General features: G+C 41.3%; 1 protein-coding gene across 2 annotated transcripts; it reads right to left on the bottom strand.

The window, feature by feature from the left end:
* Positions 1-1,778: 1,778 nt before the first annotated feature.
* On the bottom strand, positions 1,779-17,523 carry LOC110523916 (proline-serine-threonine phosphatase-interacting protein 2). Of its 2 annotated transcripts, none has more exons than XM_021603065.3 (15): positions 17,361-17,523; positions 16,393-16,488; positions 10,459-10,533; positions 9,561-9,595; positions 9,316-9,422; positions 8,982-9,044; positions 5,708-5,806; positions 4,447-4,492; positions 4,236-4,315; positions 3,261-3,359; positions 2,979-3,075; positions 2,644-2,728; positions 2,441-2,472; positions 2,207-2,275; positions 1,779-2,101 (listed from the first exon to the last, which is right to left on the bottom strand). In XM_021603065.3, the coding sequence occupies exons 2-14, from the start codon at positions 16,401-16,403 to the stop codon at positions 2,214-2,216; spliced, it is 891 nt and encodes a 296-aa protein (XP_021458740.3). In that variant the 5' UTR covers positions 16,404-16,488; positions 17,361-17,523; the 3' UTR covers positions 1,779-2,101; positions 2,207-2,213. The 2 variants fall into 2 exon arrangements, with proteins under 2 accessions (XP_021458740.3, XP_021458739.3); XM_021603064.3 differs by having other exon boundaries at positions 16,393-16,493.
* Positions 17,524-17,958: the final 435 nt, after the last annotated feature.

Raw genomic sequence — 17,958 nt, forward strand, 5'->3', positions numbered from 1 at the left:
TCAACCTCAGGATGCTGAAGAAATTTCCCCCCCCCCAACCAACACAAGCGATGCCCTGTTCTCCCCGCTTCAATCACAGACACAGCCAGGACAGGAGCACCATGGCAATAACTGAAAGACTGGCCAATAGTTTCTACCCTCAGACCATCAGGCTGCTGAATAGCCACCACTAGACAGCTGCCTGCTCCCCCTCCCCCTGCTACTCCCCCTATGGACATTCCCACACACTCAATTCTCACTTACCTAACCTCCCTTTCTAAAACAAGCCATACAAAGCTGGTTGCAATTCCAGTTTCATCCTCCAGAAAACACAGGACAAATGTTACAACAAATATTACGGTTCAACTCAAATATACTAATTGATACAAATTTAAATGATTTATAGAAAAAAAGGAATGATCTTTGTTTATTATTTTATGAATAGGAAAGGTGGAGTTATTTCACATATGCAGCTAACAATTTTTTTTGCGCTATCCACAATTACAACCAACTGATTGCAGCATTACCGCAAAAAAATTAAGGAGTGGGTAGGGAACCTCCAAAAAGCATTCCTTACCCCAGTATACTTCAACTGGTGACCATCTGGGAGAATAAAGAGAAAGGAACGCTCTGTTTTTGCGTAAATCATATAGATTTATTGATGAAACAAACAAACAATAGGCATGAATCGCCTTCTTCAGAGCCTTGAGCAGGAAATGTGTGGGAGGCACCTACTCTGTATGCCCTCGTAGGGGAGTGTCCCGCTCATCATGTCAATCAAACATGTCAATACTGTCAGTATAACAGTTGTAGCAGGTTATTCAAACAAGAGTATGATCATCATTCAAGATTCCTACACATACATTTGTGAATTTGTTTTGTCTGCCCTTTATTAAAGACCGAAATTGGCCAAAACAATCGTCATAAATATAAAAAATATTCCTGTTTCATTTGAAGGCCAAAATGTTGACTGCAGCCCCATACAGGTTACAAAATAGATGAGAAGAGATTTTCAATGTGCCAATTCCATGGCACATTGTTTATAAACGGATACAAAAAACAACGCTTGATTCAACGTTTTTCCAATTGAAATTATTGTACAAAATTCTTGCCACCAACAGAATGCTATGTCTATGGGGGCATACAACCATCTCAGCTCTGCAGAGTTTGCTGCGAAGAGACAGACTCATTAGATCACTTATTCTAGTATTGCCCCGGTGTAGCTTGTTTCTGGTCACCGGTTCAGAAATGGCAGAAAAATCTCAACATTTACCTAAAATTAACCCAACAAATAGCACTGTTGGGAGATTTGGAAAGCAATAGTAAATCTATCAACAACATAATACTTTTTGTGAAAATATTCATCTTTAACTTACAATCTGTAGATACTATGCGATTAGAAAGGTTCAGAATTTATGTGAAACATCACAGCACAGTTGAAAAATATACGGCACATGGAAATCATAAGAGGGGAATTTAAGGAAATAGGTGAGATGGACTGAGAGTAGCTGAGGGGTGGGTTTAAAAGCTCATGTTTAAAAGCTCATGTTCTATAATAGTTGACTAAAAACACAATACATAATGTATAGCGTATGCGTTTGGGTACCTTCTATCTGAATGTGATGTATGTCAACTATGTAACTACTGTAAAGAAAAGAAAGAGAGATGTGCCATGTATGAAAGATGTGTGTACAGTAGATGTACATCTAAGCTTTATTCTGGTCCAATTATTTTGGTCCTCCAAAGAGGGGAGGTGGTGGATGGGCCAATAAAATAATAATAATAATAATAACAAATAGTTGTGGTGATTACTTTTATTTTTGCTTTAACAATATTTCCTGGTTTAGACTGTACAAAAACTAAATATATTACCAATTGACATATATTGTATATGAGCTATGACACTTAACCTTACTGTTTATAACACAGCTATAAAACCACAATGATGATGACATAATCAAAACATGCTGTACTAACGTCAGCGTTGGTGGTGTTTCTGAATTAGCTTGTCAAGGTGTCACTGTTGAATGCACAAAGCACAAAGTCCACTCTTTACATCCATCACTGAAGGGATCCACACTCAGCATTCCACCAGGCAGTCGATATCAATACCCATAGATAACTGGAAATTAAACGAATAAAACCATGGATTTAGGTGGGCTCAAACTTATTGTGATGACAATGGTCATTTGACTGAAGCTGTAATACTGAAGAATACACGACTTACCCGTGTGCTAGTATTGTATAACGCTGTAGGCTCGATCTGGATCTAATGCAGTTGAGTTGATCAAATCACCTACAGCAGAGGAAGTCAAAACACAAGTAAATAAACAAACAGGCAGCGGCAGGTCATTCAATGGAAAACAAAGAGCAGTTTGTTCATATTTTCAAGGACGGATTATATCTGACAACTTTGTCATAATATAGAAATATCTCAGTCGTTTTTTAACATATACCTCACCTCCGGTGTTGGTTGGATTAGGCAGTGGTCTCCTGATGTTCACAAAACAGACAAAATAGAAATCGACATGACATGATGAGAATTACGATAAAAAAAATAATATTTTTTTGGTAAGGGGAAAATCATCATCTGTTGTGCGTGTTGTTCCCCTTTCAATATATTATACAATATACCAAAACATTTATTGATAAAATCACACTCACCTGGTGATAGATGGAGTCATTTGGGTGACTGATGGTGCTACGGGGACCCTCTGACTGCCGTAGAAGTTATCATACAGAATAGGAGCTGAGAAGTGAGGACCGAGCAGGTCAGGGGGTGAGTAGTGAGTACAACTACAATAAACAACTAGACTGTCAAGGAGGGGGGCCCGGACACGAATAACAAGGCTAATGCCTACATAAAAGTATCAAGGATGACACACACAAAAAAAGTCTGATTTTCATTGTAGCCCTTAAGATGACCTATTATGTATTGTAATGTGCCTGTTGTTTTCTTTGGATGACAAAGCGGACCCGTGAAGAGTGAGGAACTGTACCTGGTGGTTTATCCCCAGTCCGTCTGAGGTTCACAAAGTGTTCAATGTCCTTCTGTATGTCGCAATGTTCAAGAGACTTCCTCACTTCCTCATATAGCTGAACACAGACAAACAAGTTAGAAACAAGCAATATGGAAGGTCCCTTACAGCCACAATCCTTCACGCTATTCTTTGCGTATTATTTACAACAAAACAAATGAACATTGACTACCAGTAAGTAACTACTGCAGATTGCACCTTGATGAGTCCCTAGGAAATAAAGCATTTGAAGTGTGACTTTACCTCATCGCTGGTGACACACTGCTGGGAGAGCTGGTTGAGATGAGTCCACACCATGTTCCTTAGAGTGTTAATCCTCTCAACTTCCTGCTTCTCAAATACCTGGATGTAACAGAGCACTAAATGGTATACGGTGCCTTCAAAAAGTATTCATTTTTGTTGTTTTGTTGTTACAGCTTGAATTCAAGATGGATTAAATATCTGTTTTTTTTCTTCTCACCAATCTACACACAACACCACTAACGACAAAGTGTAAACATGTTTTTACAAATGTCAGCAAATTTAATGAAAATAAAATACATAAAAAACGCGCTTACATCAGTATTTACAATCCTGAGACAATACTTGGTAGAAGCACCTTTGGCAGCGATTACAGCAGTGTGAGTCTCTAAGAGCTTTCCACACCAGGATTGTTTGACATTTGCCCAAAAAAGTGAATTGCATTGCCACATTTATTTTTTGCAGTATTACTTTAGGTGCCCTGTTATAAAGAGGATACATGTTTTGGAAACTTTTTATTCTGTACAGCAGGGTTTCCTAAACTCGGTCCTCGGGACTCCAAGGGGTTGTACGTTTTGATTTTTGTCCTAGCACTATACAGCTGATTCAAATAATCAACTAATCATTAAGCGTTGATAATTTGAATCAGCTGTGTAGAGTTAGGGCAAAAAAAACAAAATGTGCACCCCTTGAGGTCCCGAGGACCGAGTTTAGGAAACACTGCTGTACAGGCTTCCTTCTTTTCCCTCAGTCAATTAGGTTAGTATTGTGGAGTAACTACAATGTTGTTGATCCATCCTCTGTTTTTTTCCTATTACAGTCAATAAACTCTGTAACGGTTGCCATTGGCCTCATGGCGAAATCCCTGAGCGGTTTCCTTCTTGTCCGGCACAGTACAAATATTACAAATAATGTAAAAGTAATACAGTATTCAACTAAAAAACCAACAAAAATACTCTGATGCTTTCTGGCCCTTACCTCGCATGCTTTGACATGCTCCTTCTGCCAGTCCTCCCTGATTCTTCCCAGCGCAGTCACATTCTGCATGTATAGCCTGTCTGGGATTCCAATCAGAGAACATACATATTTGGAGACCATACTATCAGCACATAACCCTAGATGATGATTTGTGGTTTCCCCTGTTTATGGTGGACAAGAGTCAAAAGGGATAATAGGTTGTCATTCTTACCAGCTACCTCTGCATTCATTTTTGCTTGATTTGTTCTTGCAAATAGCTGAAAGATGACAAAGAAAAACACTGAGGACATATTCGGTACTTTGCGTAACCCTTCCTTGTGTTCAGGTTGTTACTTTAGTTATTTTTTTTGTTTTAAGTATACAGTAAAAATATGTCGTCATATTGGAAAATGTCCACTTCATAAACGGTGTACAAGCTAGATAGCCGTGTTCTTCCTGTGGTCAGTGTAGGCCTAATTCTTGCGGTCGAATTCCTGTGGTCAAAATAGGCCTGCTGTTTCCTTAGCTCAACAGATTCTCATGGCTCACTCAGCTCATTTAGTGTCGCCAGCATTTTTAAAGCAGTCTTTTTAATGACATGTTTAAATCATCACTGCATGTCTAATAAATCACTGTGTGTGTTTATTTCACGAAAATAAACAAAAAATATGCTTTTTTTTAATCATTTATTTCCCTGAGCCTCATTTTGCCATTGAAATGCTCAGTCTGATTGTGTGGGCGTGTCGATACAAATGTGAACACAGTATATTGACATACACAGCCCTGTTTGGAGGACTCTAGACTAGAGCCTACCCCACTTATCCCTTCAAAGTAGCAGGATACATGTAAGGGATAATTAATGTGGGGCTATTCGTTCTATGGAAAATAATGAATGACGAATCCCATTAAACAATGCCAATACGTTTTCTTTTAAATTTGACTTTTGCTTTCAAAAGCAGTCCAAACATAGAACATGTAAGAATGAAATATAGCCATTGAATTCTACCGTGTTGATATACCGTGCATTAGAAGGGAAATAATGCACGGTCTAGAATGCCCTTCAAGCCAATCACAAACGAGTATTCAACAATGCATTGGTGTAAATGCAAATGAAAGATGACTGCTCATTGGTCAGAATAATCAGATCAGATTGGGATGACATGCTGTGGGACAAAAATACCATCCCACTTGAACAGGCTGACATTTCAAGTGTTTTTTTTTCTTTCAAAAAGCACTAAAAGAGCATTATCATTATTTTCACAAATTCAGAGTGTTTCGACCCCATTGTGTTGAAATATTGTTTATAAAAAAAAACAGGAAAACCACAATTGACTGCACTGTCACGTTCGTGTTTTTTTATATTTTTTTTATTCAGTGAATAAGTTATGGAGATGGGGGAGAGAGAGGAGAAGGACATAGAATGGAAAGTGGTGCAGTCAGGGTTTGAAACTTTGCCTCCGGGACAATGTGTGGTCCGTTTCTCTGAAGCTTACCTTTTCCTGCTGCTTGGCGTTACTGGTGCTTGCATTTCGGTTCATGTTCTGTTCTGCTTCCTCTTTGTCTCGACACTTTTGCTCATATGTCTTCTTTGACTTTGGTTAACGACATGGAATAACAGGGGAAGTGGGGTTACACGTCTGAATGTGTGAAAACGCTTTACTGACTATGCTATTCTTCACTGAATGACTGACAACAGGAAAGTCTCTAAAACATTGCCATTTGTTTGAAGACAACTACCACAGTGTTGGTTCTGTCAATTGCTGCTACCATAGGACAACAAAATAACTGAGGTCTGATATGATGGTGTTAAAGACCTTGAGTGCTGAAGTCTCACAAACCATAGAACCCATTAAACAACCTGTGTTCATACCGCAGCAATATCCCCCACCACCAAGCAGAGAACAGGATAACTTTCAGCGCATTATAAAGCACAAGGCTCCCCCCCCCCCCCCCCCACCGCAGCAGCACTGGCCAGCTCGTGGTCTAGGACGGATGGGAGAAACTGTCCAGTTACATCAACAGCGATTTGAACCAGAGGTAAAGTATCCCGGTTCCAGCCGAGACACCGACCAAGGGTGAGAGAAACAGCACAGTTCCAGCAGAGATATGCACCACAGCGATACTATGCAACCCCAAACCGTGCCCGTATGAGAAGGTGCTTCCACTGCCATCAGAGCAGATCAGAGTAGTACTGCCAGCACTGCTACAGGTGTGGGAGCAGCGACCACTTCCTGGCAGGCTGTCGGTTTAGAAGAAACAAGGCCAACCAAAGAGGTTCCTTTAAAATGAAGACAGGTTGCCCCTGTGGAACAGGGAGTAATCAGTCACACAGACACGTCCCAACACTGTACAACCTGTGGCATGAGAGAAAAGGGCCATGCACTGCAACAGTGCCCATCCTGTAAGAAAACACTCTACTGTTCGAGAGAATGGCAAAATGAACTCTGGGCTGAACACCGGAAATACTGCACACAGAGACGAATGGTGAAAGACTACGTGCATGACCTGATAGCACAGGGTTGGGTGGAGAAGTCCAACTCTCCTTACTCTTCCCCAGTCATATGTGTAAGGAAAAAGGACGGTAGCTTACAACTGTGCATAGACTACAGGGAGCTGAACAGGAAGACTCACCCTGACCGCCAACCAATACCCAGAGTACAGGATATCATGGACAGCCTTGGAGGACATTCCTGATTTTCACTCTTGGATCAGGGAAAAGCATATCACCAAGGGTTCATTGCAAAGGAAAGCAAGCCCATGACAGCCTTTGTGAGCCCCTGGGGACTGTATGAGTGGGTTCGGATTCCGTTTGGACTCATGAATGCACCCGCAGCCTTCCAGCGCTGTATGGAGGAATGTTTGGATGGCTTGACAGATGAGATCTGTATCCTGTATCTGGACGACAACCTCGTCTTCAGCAAGACCTTTGAGAACCATATCGACATCCTTAGAAAAGTACTACAGAGACTAAGAGTTTATGGGATAACGCTGAAGCCCAGAAAGTGTGAGATATTCGCAGAGGAGGGATCGCTCTTTAGGGAGAATAGTGTCTGCCCGAGGGAAGCAAAATCGATTCAGCTGATACTGCAGCAGTCAGAGCTCTGAAGGACAAAACACCAAGTACACGAGAAGAGCTCAGAGGAACCATGGGGTTGCTGAGCTACTATAGGCAATGCATCAAAGACTTCTCACGCATTGCTAGCCCCGTCTACAACCTGCTCACAATGTCTCCTGAAGAAGTTACAGGTACACACAACAAAGCAAAGAAATGGCAGGCAAAGGGGGAAACAAGAGGATTGCCCTCTCACAAATCAATGACGTGGACTGATGCGCATCAACAGATAATGGAGCAGCTGATAGACCGCTTGTGCTCGGTTTCCCAGACTTCTCAAAGCCGTTTATCATTCACACAGATGCATCAGACAAAGGTTTAGGAGCTGTGTTGTATCCGAAACAAGACACAAAAAAACTGTGTATGATAGCCTATGCATCTCGGACCTTGACTGCACCTGAGAAAAACTACAATTTCCACTCAGGAAAATGTGAGTTTCTAGCCCTGTACTGGTCAATCACAGTAAAGTTCCGCGATTACTTATACTGTGCACCGACCTTCACAGCCTACAGTGACAACAATCCCCTTACCTACGTCTTGTCGACCGCCAAGCTGGAACGCAACGGAGTGCGGATGGGTTGCAGAACTCGCCAATTTCCATTTCACTATCAGATATCGTCCAGGCAAAGAGAACATTGACGCTGATCGTTTGTCCAGAATGCCAAATAGACATTGAAACACTGATGACAGAATGTTCAGAGGAGTTGAAATCGGTCTCATTAGGAGCACGTGCGATGCACAACAAGACTCAAATATCCTGGTCAATGGCAGTCTCCGCTGTGTATGCAGCAACAACAGAAACCAGATCCGTCATGCCTTTCTCAAAAGCAGAGATGGCGACAGGCACAAAGAGAATTCAGGCTGTAACACAACAACATGTGGAACAAGTCGAGGGGTGTGACAGAAGACACTGTATGTAATAATAAAATGTACAAACTTTTTTTTTTTTAACCCCTTTTTCTCCCCAATTTCGTGGTATCCAATTGTTTTAGTAGCTACTATCTTGTCTCATCGCTTCAACTCCCGTACGGGCTCGGGAGAGACGAAGGTTGAAAGTCATGCGTCCTCCGATACACAACCCAACCAAGCCGCACTGCTTCTTAACACAGCGCCATCCAACCCGGAAACCAGCCGCACCAATTTGTCAGAGGTAACACTGTGCACCTGGCAACCTTGGTTAGCGTGCACTGCGCCTGGCCCGCCACAGGAGTCACTGGTGCGCAATGATTTCCCTACCGGCCAAACCCTCCCTAACCCGGACGACGCTAGACCAATTGTGCGTCGCCCCACAGACCTCCCGGTCGCAGTCGGTTACGACAGAGCCTGGGCGCGAACCCAGAGTCTCTGGTGGCACAGCTGGCGCTGAGGTACAGCGCCCTTAACCACTGCGCCACCCAGGAGGCCAAAATATACTAACTTATAATAACTTCCCCTTCATTCGAGGTGCCTCAGTACATATAATGTAACTTCCTATTTATTTGAGAGGTTCCGCCCCTTATTCACTTCTCATGGCTGTTGAGGAAGGATGACTTATATTACAATAGTCTGTTTCACATTTTGGTAACATGATGACTGAAACTAGACATGACTTTAGATGACAGAATGGATGATAACTGGTGGCTTGACTAATAATATAGGAAAGTTCTCCAGCTTACCTCCATGGTTTTCTTGAACTGAGTGGCCCTCTGTTTGTGTAGGGCATCCATCTGTTGTTCAACCTGCGAAGAAGAAGTGTCAAAGATATTATATTGTACCTAAGACGATAGAGATGATAAATCCCTGATTTGCAATTACAGTGCGCATTGTCACATCAATGAAGGACGATTTGATGTTAGCAGTTATAAGTGGTTGATCACTATAAACGCATTCACTATTAAGCAGAGTGCACTGTATTAGCAATGCATTATTAGGTCTATAAGTAACTAAAGATGTTTTAAATTTCCTACATTTATTTCAGGGGTTTACGTAGTTGATAGAATGCAATGGTACCTTTTTCCTTGCCTCTTTCTGTCTCTCCCTGAAGTCCTCGAGTTTTTTTGCCTCATCCCTTATTGTTTGTGCCAGTTGTAGGTGTGACAAACTCACATGTTCAGTTTCTATGTTGTAAAAGAGGGTTTGAGTGAATGAGTAAATTATGTGGATGACGACACAACACACATCACGTGGAAATACCAACTCATAGCACAGTCATCAACATATATCAACCGGCACATTGTTGTGACTGCAACACTTACGCAGTTTGAACACATCCAGTGATCTCTTCAGTGTGCTAAACAAACACACAAATGATGTAAAATGATGAAATGAAATTTATGCAAAACAACCTGACCTCACATAACAAAGAATAATTAAGAATGAAGAGAATGAGCTGTATGATTAATTAACCACCCCATCCCTGCCCCCCCCCCCCCCCCCCCCCCCCCCACCTTACCGGAAAAGGCCTTAACCACAAAACCATTTGAAGCATGTGACCAAGCTGAAACAGGATGGACACTCAAACCACTGACAGAATCCTTCTCGACAGAAAAAGGCCCCAACAGTAATTCAATCGTGTAACACAAATGCACTAATAACGCTCATGCGTGTAGTGCTGCGTGGTCAATGAGCCGTTGAAGCGTGCAAACCATCATACAACACGCCAAAAAAAATGGGTTTGGTCAACTTCAGACAGTGCTATCAATGGGCAGATCCACAGCCTTCTAGTGTGCCATCTGAAGGCTGCATGCCAGGCAATATCAACAACCCAAATATAACAACAACAAAACAAAAAAAGTTTTTGCGTCGTCATTATCGGGTATTGTCTATAGCCTAACGAGGAAAAAAACTATTTCATCCATTTTTAGAATAAGGCTTTAATGTGGAAAAAGGCGTCTGAAAACCTTTCTGAATTCACTGCAAGTTTGCATTTACTTGTCTTGTTTGAGACAGATTGGCACCAGGGTAATAAGAAGGCTATTAAACATGTTATGTGATGGCTTTTAAGGGCTTTCAACAAAGCCCATTACAAGGGCATCTCTACCTTCAATAGCAGGCCTTTCAAATGATTTCTGTATACATTTTCACAGTGTCTGACTGATGGCAAGCAATATCGACTACAGCATGGATAACATCGGCAACAACAGACGGACTTACTTCATCTCATTGCACCCACACACCTTCTTGGAGAGACCCAGTAGCTCTTTGGCATACTTCTCCTCTATGGATGCTCTGAAAGATGACCAAACACATCTCTTCAGAGGTGCATTCAACAAGGTAAACAGTTCACAAATGTTATCTACAACATGCGCATGAGAGAAGATTTGGCTATAGTGTGAAGATTTGCACCACCGAAGGGTCCTAGTGTCCATGAGATAAAGAAAATTCAAATATAGGCAACTTTCACCATAACTGCTTTCACTTTTTTCTATTTTTTCTACATATGACTGCAATATATTTGCAAAACCACACTTTCTATCTTTCAATATGATATATATATTTTTTTGTGTCAGTGTAAATAATATAAATAACGGCGGGTCCGGGAGCCGCTACCGGCTCCCCTGCCTCAGCCGGCTCCTCTGGCTTTCATGCCTCAGCCGGATCGCCAGGCTCCCCTGCCTCAGCCGGTCTGGCAGGTTCCTGCGCCCCAGCCGGCTCAACTATACTCCCTCTCGGGCCTCTAGGTCGTCAGGCTGCTGATTATCCCGCACACCTGTCAACATCGTCAAGCGCACCAGCGTGACACTCACCTAGACTCCATCACCTCTTTGATTATCTTCCCTATATCTGTCACAACCCTTTGGTTCTTTCCTCGGGTGTTATTGACTCTGTTTCATGTGTTGTTTGTGTTTCGTGTTAATTGTTTTGCTTGTTTATTTATTAAAACACTCACTCCCTGTACTTGCTTCCCGACTCTCAGCGCATTCGTTACAGAGACAATCAAATCAAACATAGAAATGATTCATAATATGAACTTTGGTGAACTATGCTGTATCAGTTGGCCAGGAAAGGTGTCTATTTAGATTAGGGGGAAATTCTCCCCCTTCAAATCGTGTGGTGTATTACACAGTAACTAGGTGCTATCTGGAACCTTAAAGGGTTCTTTGGCTATCCCCATAGGAGAACCCCTTGAAGAACCCTTTGTGGTTGCAGGTAGAACCCTTCTCTACGGAGGGTTCCACCTGGAACCCCAAACAGTTCTACTTGGAACCACTTCGTCTCGGGCCTAACAACACCCGTGCCATTATATCCTCCAAACGCCGGCTTCTCGGGCATCATCCCTTAAATGACTTCCTTATCTTACTTCTGTGTCGTGGAACGACTCCTCAATGCCCTTTGAAAAGGTCAGCCCACAACAACACATTGCTGATATTCGGTGAAAACAAACAGACAACAACAAGAACGACATGGCAGCAGAGCCTGTGGGCGCTGTCACCTATAACAGAACTATAGCATTCAAAGTCTCTTTTCCAGAGCATATTCTCTGTAGTACACTGTTAACAAAATAGAGAGACTCAAAAACACAATAAAAAACAAACAAAAAAAAAAAACATGAAAAGTAGTGCACCTATGCTGATATCTGGTGTTTGGAGGGTGTTTGAACGTAGACCCAAGTGTTATGATACACTGATTGTGTTTAAAAACGGAAGTACTCTGAAGTGGTTCTTTAATCTGAGTAATTGTGCTTTAAGTGAGTGTTGAAAAAACACTTTTTGATGTTTCAGTGCATGTAAAAGGCAGCATCAACACATCAAAAGTATGTTTTGGCAGACTGTCTCGCATCCAATCTGATGGTTTTAAATTGCAAATGGTTTATAGCATAAATATGGATTGATGATGGGCTGACATTGGCTACATTTTCTAGGACCCATTGTAAGATGATGATACATATTGTTACAATCAAAATGTTTAGGGCAATCTAAGTTATAGCAGAGGTACCATGAGGTAAAGTGTAAAATGGTCCTTCATCACTGGTATTCATGTGAGGTGGATGTGAACCCGGGTCCTGCTTGTCAAAACACTGCCTTAATGCTCTCAGCCAATCTTCAGGACTAAACGGTTGTGCTGAACCACCCTTGTTATACTGAGCACATGTGGTCCGATTCAGACTTGAGATAAGTAGACCTAGCATGGACTCAATAAAACATGGATTCAAGTAATGTTAAATCAACTTATCTCAAGTCTGAATAGGGCCTAGGGAGATTTTTGAGGAGGCGAAATTCCATCGTCATTATGGAGTGAAAGTTGGAAAGGTAGAAGAAGGAATTGAACCCCCGAACCTCCAATTTCTTTGGAATTTTACCCACTCAACCACACAGTCACGTACCGTATGATGAATTTGGAACCCCTATTTAAAGGCAAAGGTTTAGATTAAAGGCAAAATGTGAACTTCAAACGGTCACAACCATGATCTGTTTCACCTGTCGTGTGCTTGTCTTCACCCCCCCACCGGGTGTCGCCCATTTTCCCCTGTGCTTTCTGTTTGTCTGTTGCCAGTTCGTCTTGTCTCGTCCAGCCTACCAGCGTGTTTTGTCACGTACTCCTGTTCTCTCTATTCCCTGTTTTCTAGTTCTTCCGGTTTTGATCATTCTGCCTGCCCTGACCCTGCCTGCCGTTCTGTACCTTACTGACTCTGCCCTGGTTTACTGACCTCTGCCTACCCTGAGCCTGCCTGCTGTTCTGTACCTTACTGACTCTGCCCTGGATTACTGACCTCAGCCTGCCCTTGACCTGTAGTTTGCCTGCCCCCTGTTTTGTTATTAAACATCTGTGATTCGAACTCTCTGCATATGGGTCTTATCCTGAGACCTGATACAAACATTGTGCTGCCGTACTGTTCAGAAATCCCCCAAGTCTGAGGCATGGAGTTGGAGAGGGGGCGTTCGTGGAAGGTGCGCCCTCCAGAGAACTCTATGGTCGAGTAAAAAAAACTGCCACGTTTGTTGGTCCTTCACGAACTCAGGTGAAAGCACACCAGACGCTCAGATTAAACTCTCCAAAACAATCCAAGGAAGTATGTGTCAATGAAAATGTGAGTACAAAATGTTTTCACGTTAAGGAAGGAAACATAAAAGGAATTCACTCAAGGAGAACATGGGTTTTGTGTAGAATATCAGCCACTAATGCTTAATAGTCAAAGTCGAACAGCAATTTTGATGAGTTTTCATGATGCCACATGTCATTGTTTGCAGTTTTGCACCTTTCACCTTTTGTTTTAAATTACGGCAGGCTTTTCAGTTAATACTGCTGGCTTGTTTGCCTGGTAACTTTATGAGCTTTATCTATTATTTGATGTATGACTCACATGTTATACGCTACAGTAAATAGCCACTGCAAATGTAGCCTGCTCTAGCATTGGCCTACCCCATTCATGGATGCTAACTGCTTTAGCGCCTATTGACGATCCTTACCAAAGCCAGCGAAGACAAGACTCACAAACTCATGCCAACTGAATTGTCAGCTGTCAATAATATCATAATCTAAACTCTACTGTCATTCAATCCACTGAACATAAAGACTCAGGTCTGAGACATTAACGTAATGGATGACTTGAGCCCTGGCCTGAAGTTTTGTACAAGGTTTGTTTAAGTGCTAATGCTCACATAAGCAGTCCTTGCATGTCTTTTCCCCCCATTGATATTCAATATAATTCTACATTTCTGTTACTTTTGAAGAATATTAATACGATAAATAGCTTAGAGATCTTTGAACTTTCTTTATGAATATAAAAATATGAAAGACCTGTTCAAGTTGTCATTTGATCACTTGCAAAGAAAAATAACGCCTTTGAAGCTTCAGAATCATGTGTTGAAAAAGCAATTTTGTACAAATGAATTATCGTTCTGGACAAACGTATTCATTTGTTCTTTCACAAAACAATCTTGTGTCCTATGTTAAAGCGTCATGTGCATTTGAACTTTTGGGATTACTGTAGAGTTTGTCAACATGCCATATAAGAGCAGTGAATATACACTAAGAAAAGGGATACCCATTTACAGCATTTGGAAACTATTTCTGCACTAGACAGTAGGCTTAGGCAGTATATATCGTATATACCGTATACTGAGGTATTTGGAAATAGCCATTGGATTGTTTTTCAATACCATTGAAACTATTTATTTGAAGTTTTTCAATACATTTGTATATTTTAAAGTTTTTACCGGAGAAAAGTAGGCTAGCTACACCGAGAAAACTATTGGAGAAAAGTAGCTACACATCAGTCAGAGCTAGGGTGACCACATGTTCCGGATTGTGCGGGACAGTCCTGCATGTTGTCCCTTTGTCCTGCAACCAAACAATGATGTGCCACATTTGATCAACAAATGAAAATACCACTAATCTAAATTAGATAGATTTGTTCCGTATTTCATTCAGACTTCCTACCAATTCGATGAGAATTGACATTCCAACCTCTCTTTTGTGGTCACTTTGCGCTTATGACATGATATTACATCATGAGGATGTGGTGCTGGTGACAAATACTTCTCCAATCATTGATGAGATCTGATATTTACATAGGCCAGTGTCTTATCGTCAACAAATCACATTTGTCAAATCCTTTTAGGCTAAATTCCAGCTAAACTTCGAGAGGACAGTTAACTACCGGTACTTACAAAAAGTGTGCGTCTAACGAAAAGCTACAAAAGTAAGTAAAAAGCCGTATTAGACTGAAGAATAAGATCATTTCGTCAAACTCTCAATGCTAATTCAACATATTTGCCGCTACTTTACTCAAGCCCGTTTTAAAAGTCTCCCTAACTAAGACTAACCAGAAATGTTTCCTTGGCCACATATTCCCAGATTGTCATAAAACAGCCACAGTCTCTCATTTCTGGATCACAACATTTTGTGGGAGGCTTGCTTGTTGCAGCGGGAGGGAGATTTTTGTGTGTGTGAAAAACATATTCAGGTGTAGGCTACACTATACTGCAAATGTCCCACTAAATTATCCCGTTGTCCCGCATTAGGGTATTTTAAATGTGGTCACCCTAGTCAGAGCGCTGTCTGCTGACAGAAAGCCCGTTTGTGAATTCTCATCCGAGTGGAAAGTGCAACTGAAGCACAAAATTAGTCTGATGCCGAGCAGAAATGACAAGAAGCATTCTAGATCTTCGTTTATAAAACGCAGCAAGATATTTCTTATGAGTAACAAAAGAAAATCCCTAATTTATAGTGTTCGTTTTCTTCCTTGTTTGAGAAGTCAAAGCCCTTTGGGTGAGTTATCTGTACAGCTGCCACTGCTCGATTTCCTTGCGTTTTTTCTCCTCTCCGTTCTTGGCCTGTCTGCTCCGAGCAGAGTACAGTGTGTACACATGCTGCTTCAGAGTCAGTACTGTTCTTCCTTCAGACAAGCATGTGTCAAAAGTTTGTTCATTTGCACAATGTCTCTTGTTCACATTCGCTTGTAAATGTCCAAACTCACCAAAAAATAACATTCGGTAGCTCTTACCTATATATTGATAACTATATGAGTTGGATTGACTATCTTTGCAATTGATTTATTTTCGTTTGTGTTTGTTAGCATATTTAGCTATCAGCCTCCAGGGAAAATTGCAATTACTTGTGCTAATTTTGTTAGCATTCTGGTACTAGACGCTCAATGAGCTTTTTTGCATTTCTGACTCCACTTACTAAGCCAGTAATACTCTAAATCCCAGAATGAGCGAAGGACTGTATAACATTATGAATATCTGGATACCGCACAACCCTACTAGACAGGATTTGAAACACCACAATAGTGTTTTAGAAGATTTAGAGAGAGGAAACGACACCAAAAGAGAAGTAATCTAATTCTTCACCACATAGGACTCGAAATGCCATAGTTTGAAACTTTTCCGGGTTAGTGCTCCCAGGCTATGGCAAGGTGTTGCACAACTCTTGATTATGTGGTGCTACAACACGCCACGTCATATTCCATAACCCCTAACCCTCACAACCATATGTTTCAATAGCAACAAAGTTAAGATTTTCTTTAAGGTGGTGCCAGTTCAGTTGGGCACTAGTTAGTGTTGCAAAGCACTTCATTTTTAACAGTGTAATCTGAGGATTCAATGCATGGTTTCTATATCTATATCTTACATGGCTTCTCACCTGGCTTTCATGAAGTCTTCTATCTCCTTGCATGTCTTCTTGCCATCGTTGAGGTGCTGGATGATACTGTCATAACCCCCAGTGCCGGTGAAATCCCTGTTCTGGCAATTTTGGGAATGTGGAAAAGCAATACGTAATCACGGCACACCATGGATTGCCTCTCACACCCTCCCAGTAGTGGTCATTCGTACCCCTATACACCTCACTGCATTGCCATTTAACAGTCTATCAAAAAGGAAACAAAAAAGTGCTCCAACCGAAATGATTCCCAATGGGCTACATACAGCACACGATACATCAAACAATGGAAACAATAAAGAAAACAGTAATGAAGAGGTAGAGGTATTTTGTGAGCATGAATAAATTGGTGTTTTTTTGTGTGCTAAACTGCAGTTGAAGTTACCTGTAATGTACGTCTGCATGAGAGAATGGCATAATCATTTTAACCACATGTGATTTGAGAGGTACAGTAGGCCTACAGATGTAGAAGGATTCAATTTGAGCCAGTTCGCTACAGCAGGAAAATAATCCTGCAGCAACAGTAAATGTGAATTATTATGTGGATTGCAATTAATGGATGTTTTTGTCAGTTTACAGTTTACGTATGGTAAAATCAAATGAGATGAAATGACCAACTACAGAAGACTTTTTAAACCTCAAATACATTACAAGTTTTACATTTCCTGCATTGATATAGCCTACACTGTATGGGGTATACTCCTAAACCCTGCCATTCTGATTTGCATCTAGACATTACAAGGTTTTCAAAAGGACCAGAACCAAATCCATGCTGTATGTAATATTCTAAAAAAAGTCAAATTACTTAACAAATAGACATAACTGTTCTATTATTGTGTAGGCTTGTGTTGTGTTTACACCCTTATAAATGAAAGAACACATTTGCATAACTTGAAAATCATATTAAGATCTCTAAAAACAAATAGCTCTGCAATCACATTTGTACTCACCCAAAAGCAATCCTTAAAGTGAAGTTCTCTCATTGTAGACAAGAATAACGGCAGTAGAACTCTTCAAATTCCGCAGCTTGCTACCGTGTGAGTGACTGACGAACTTCTCAATGGAGGGTACGTTCACGACTCCACTCATACCGCAACCGAGCACTAAACTCCTTCTCTGGGTCCTAACGACCGAGGAGAGACTCCCACCGACCTACGAGCAAGATAGATTCTGTTGGATTTGGTGCCACTTGGTGGTCACAAGCAGATGAGCAGGAGAAGGAAAGACCTCTGAGTCTGCCAATTCATATATTATATTGCCTCTTGGTTCCTCTTTTATCTGTATTTATACCATTCTCTTGTAAATATGCTTTTAATAGATATGATGAAATTGGGATATATCTGGAGAACAGTTAAACATCCTCATTTACAAGCTGACATACAGAAGTGATACAAACTACTGTAATAATAGCACCATAGCAGCACCCACTCATAGCACGCACTCCAGTGGGTTTAGCTCACTGGCCACCCCCAAAGCCAGTTCCTCCTTTGGTCGCCATTATAGACTTTGTTTTCTTTTTTTCTACTGTATTATTGACTGTATGTTTTG

The sequence above is a fragment of the Oncorhynchus mykiss genome, chromosome 5 (assembly GCF_057628025.1).
Source record: "Oncorhynchus mykiss isolate SJ-2025 chromosome 5, ASM5762802v1, whole genome shotgun sequence".
Classification (NCBI taxonomy): domain Eukaryota; kingdom Metazoa; phylum Chordata; class Actinopteri; order Salmoniformes; family Salmonidae; genus Oncorhynchus; species Oncorhynchus mykiss.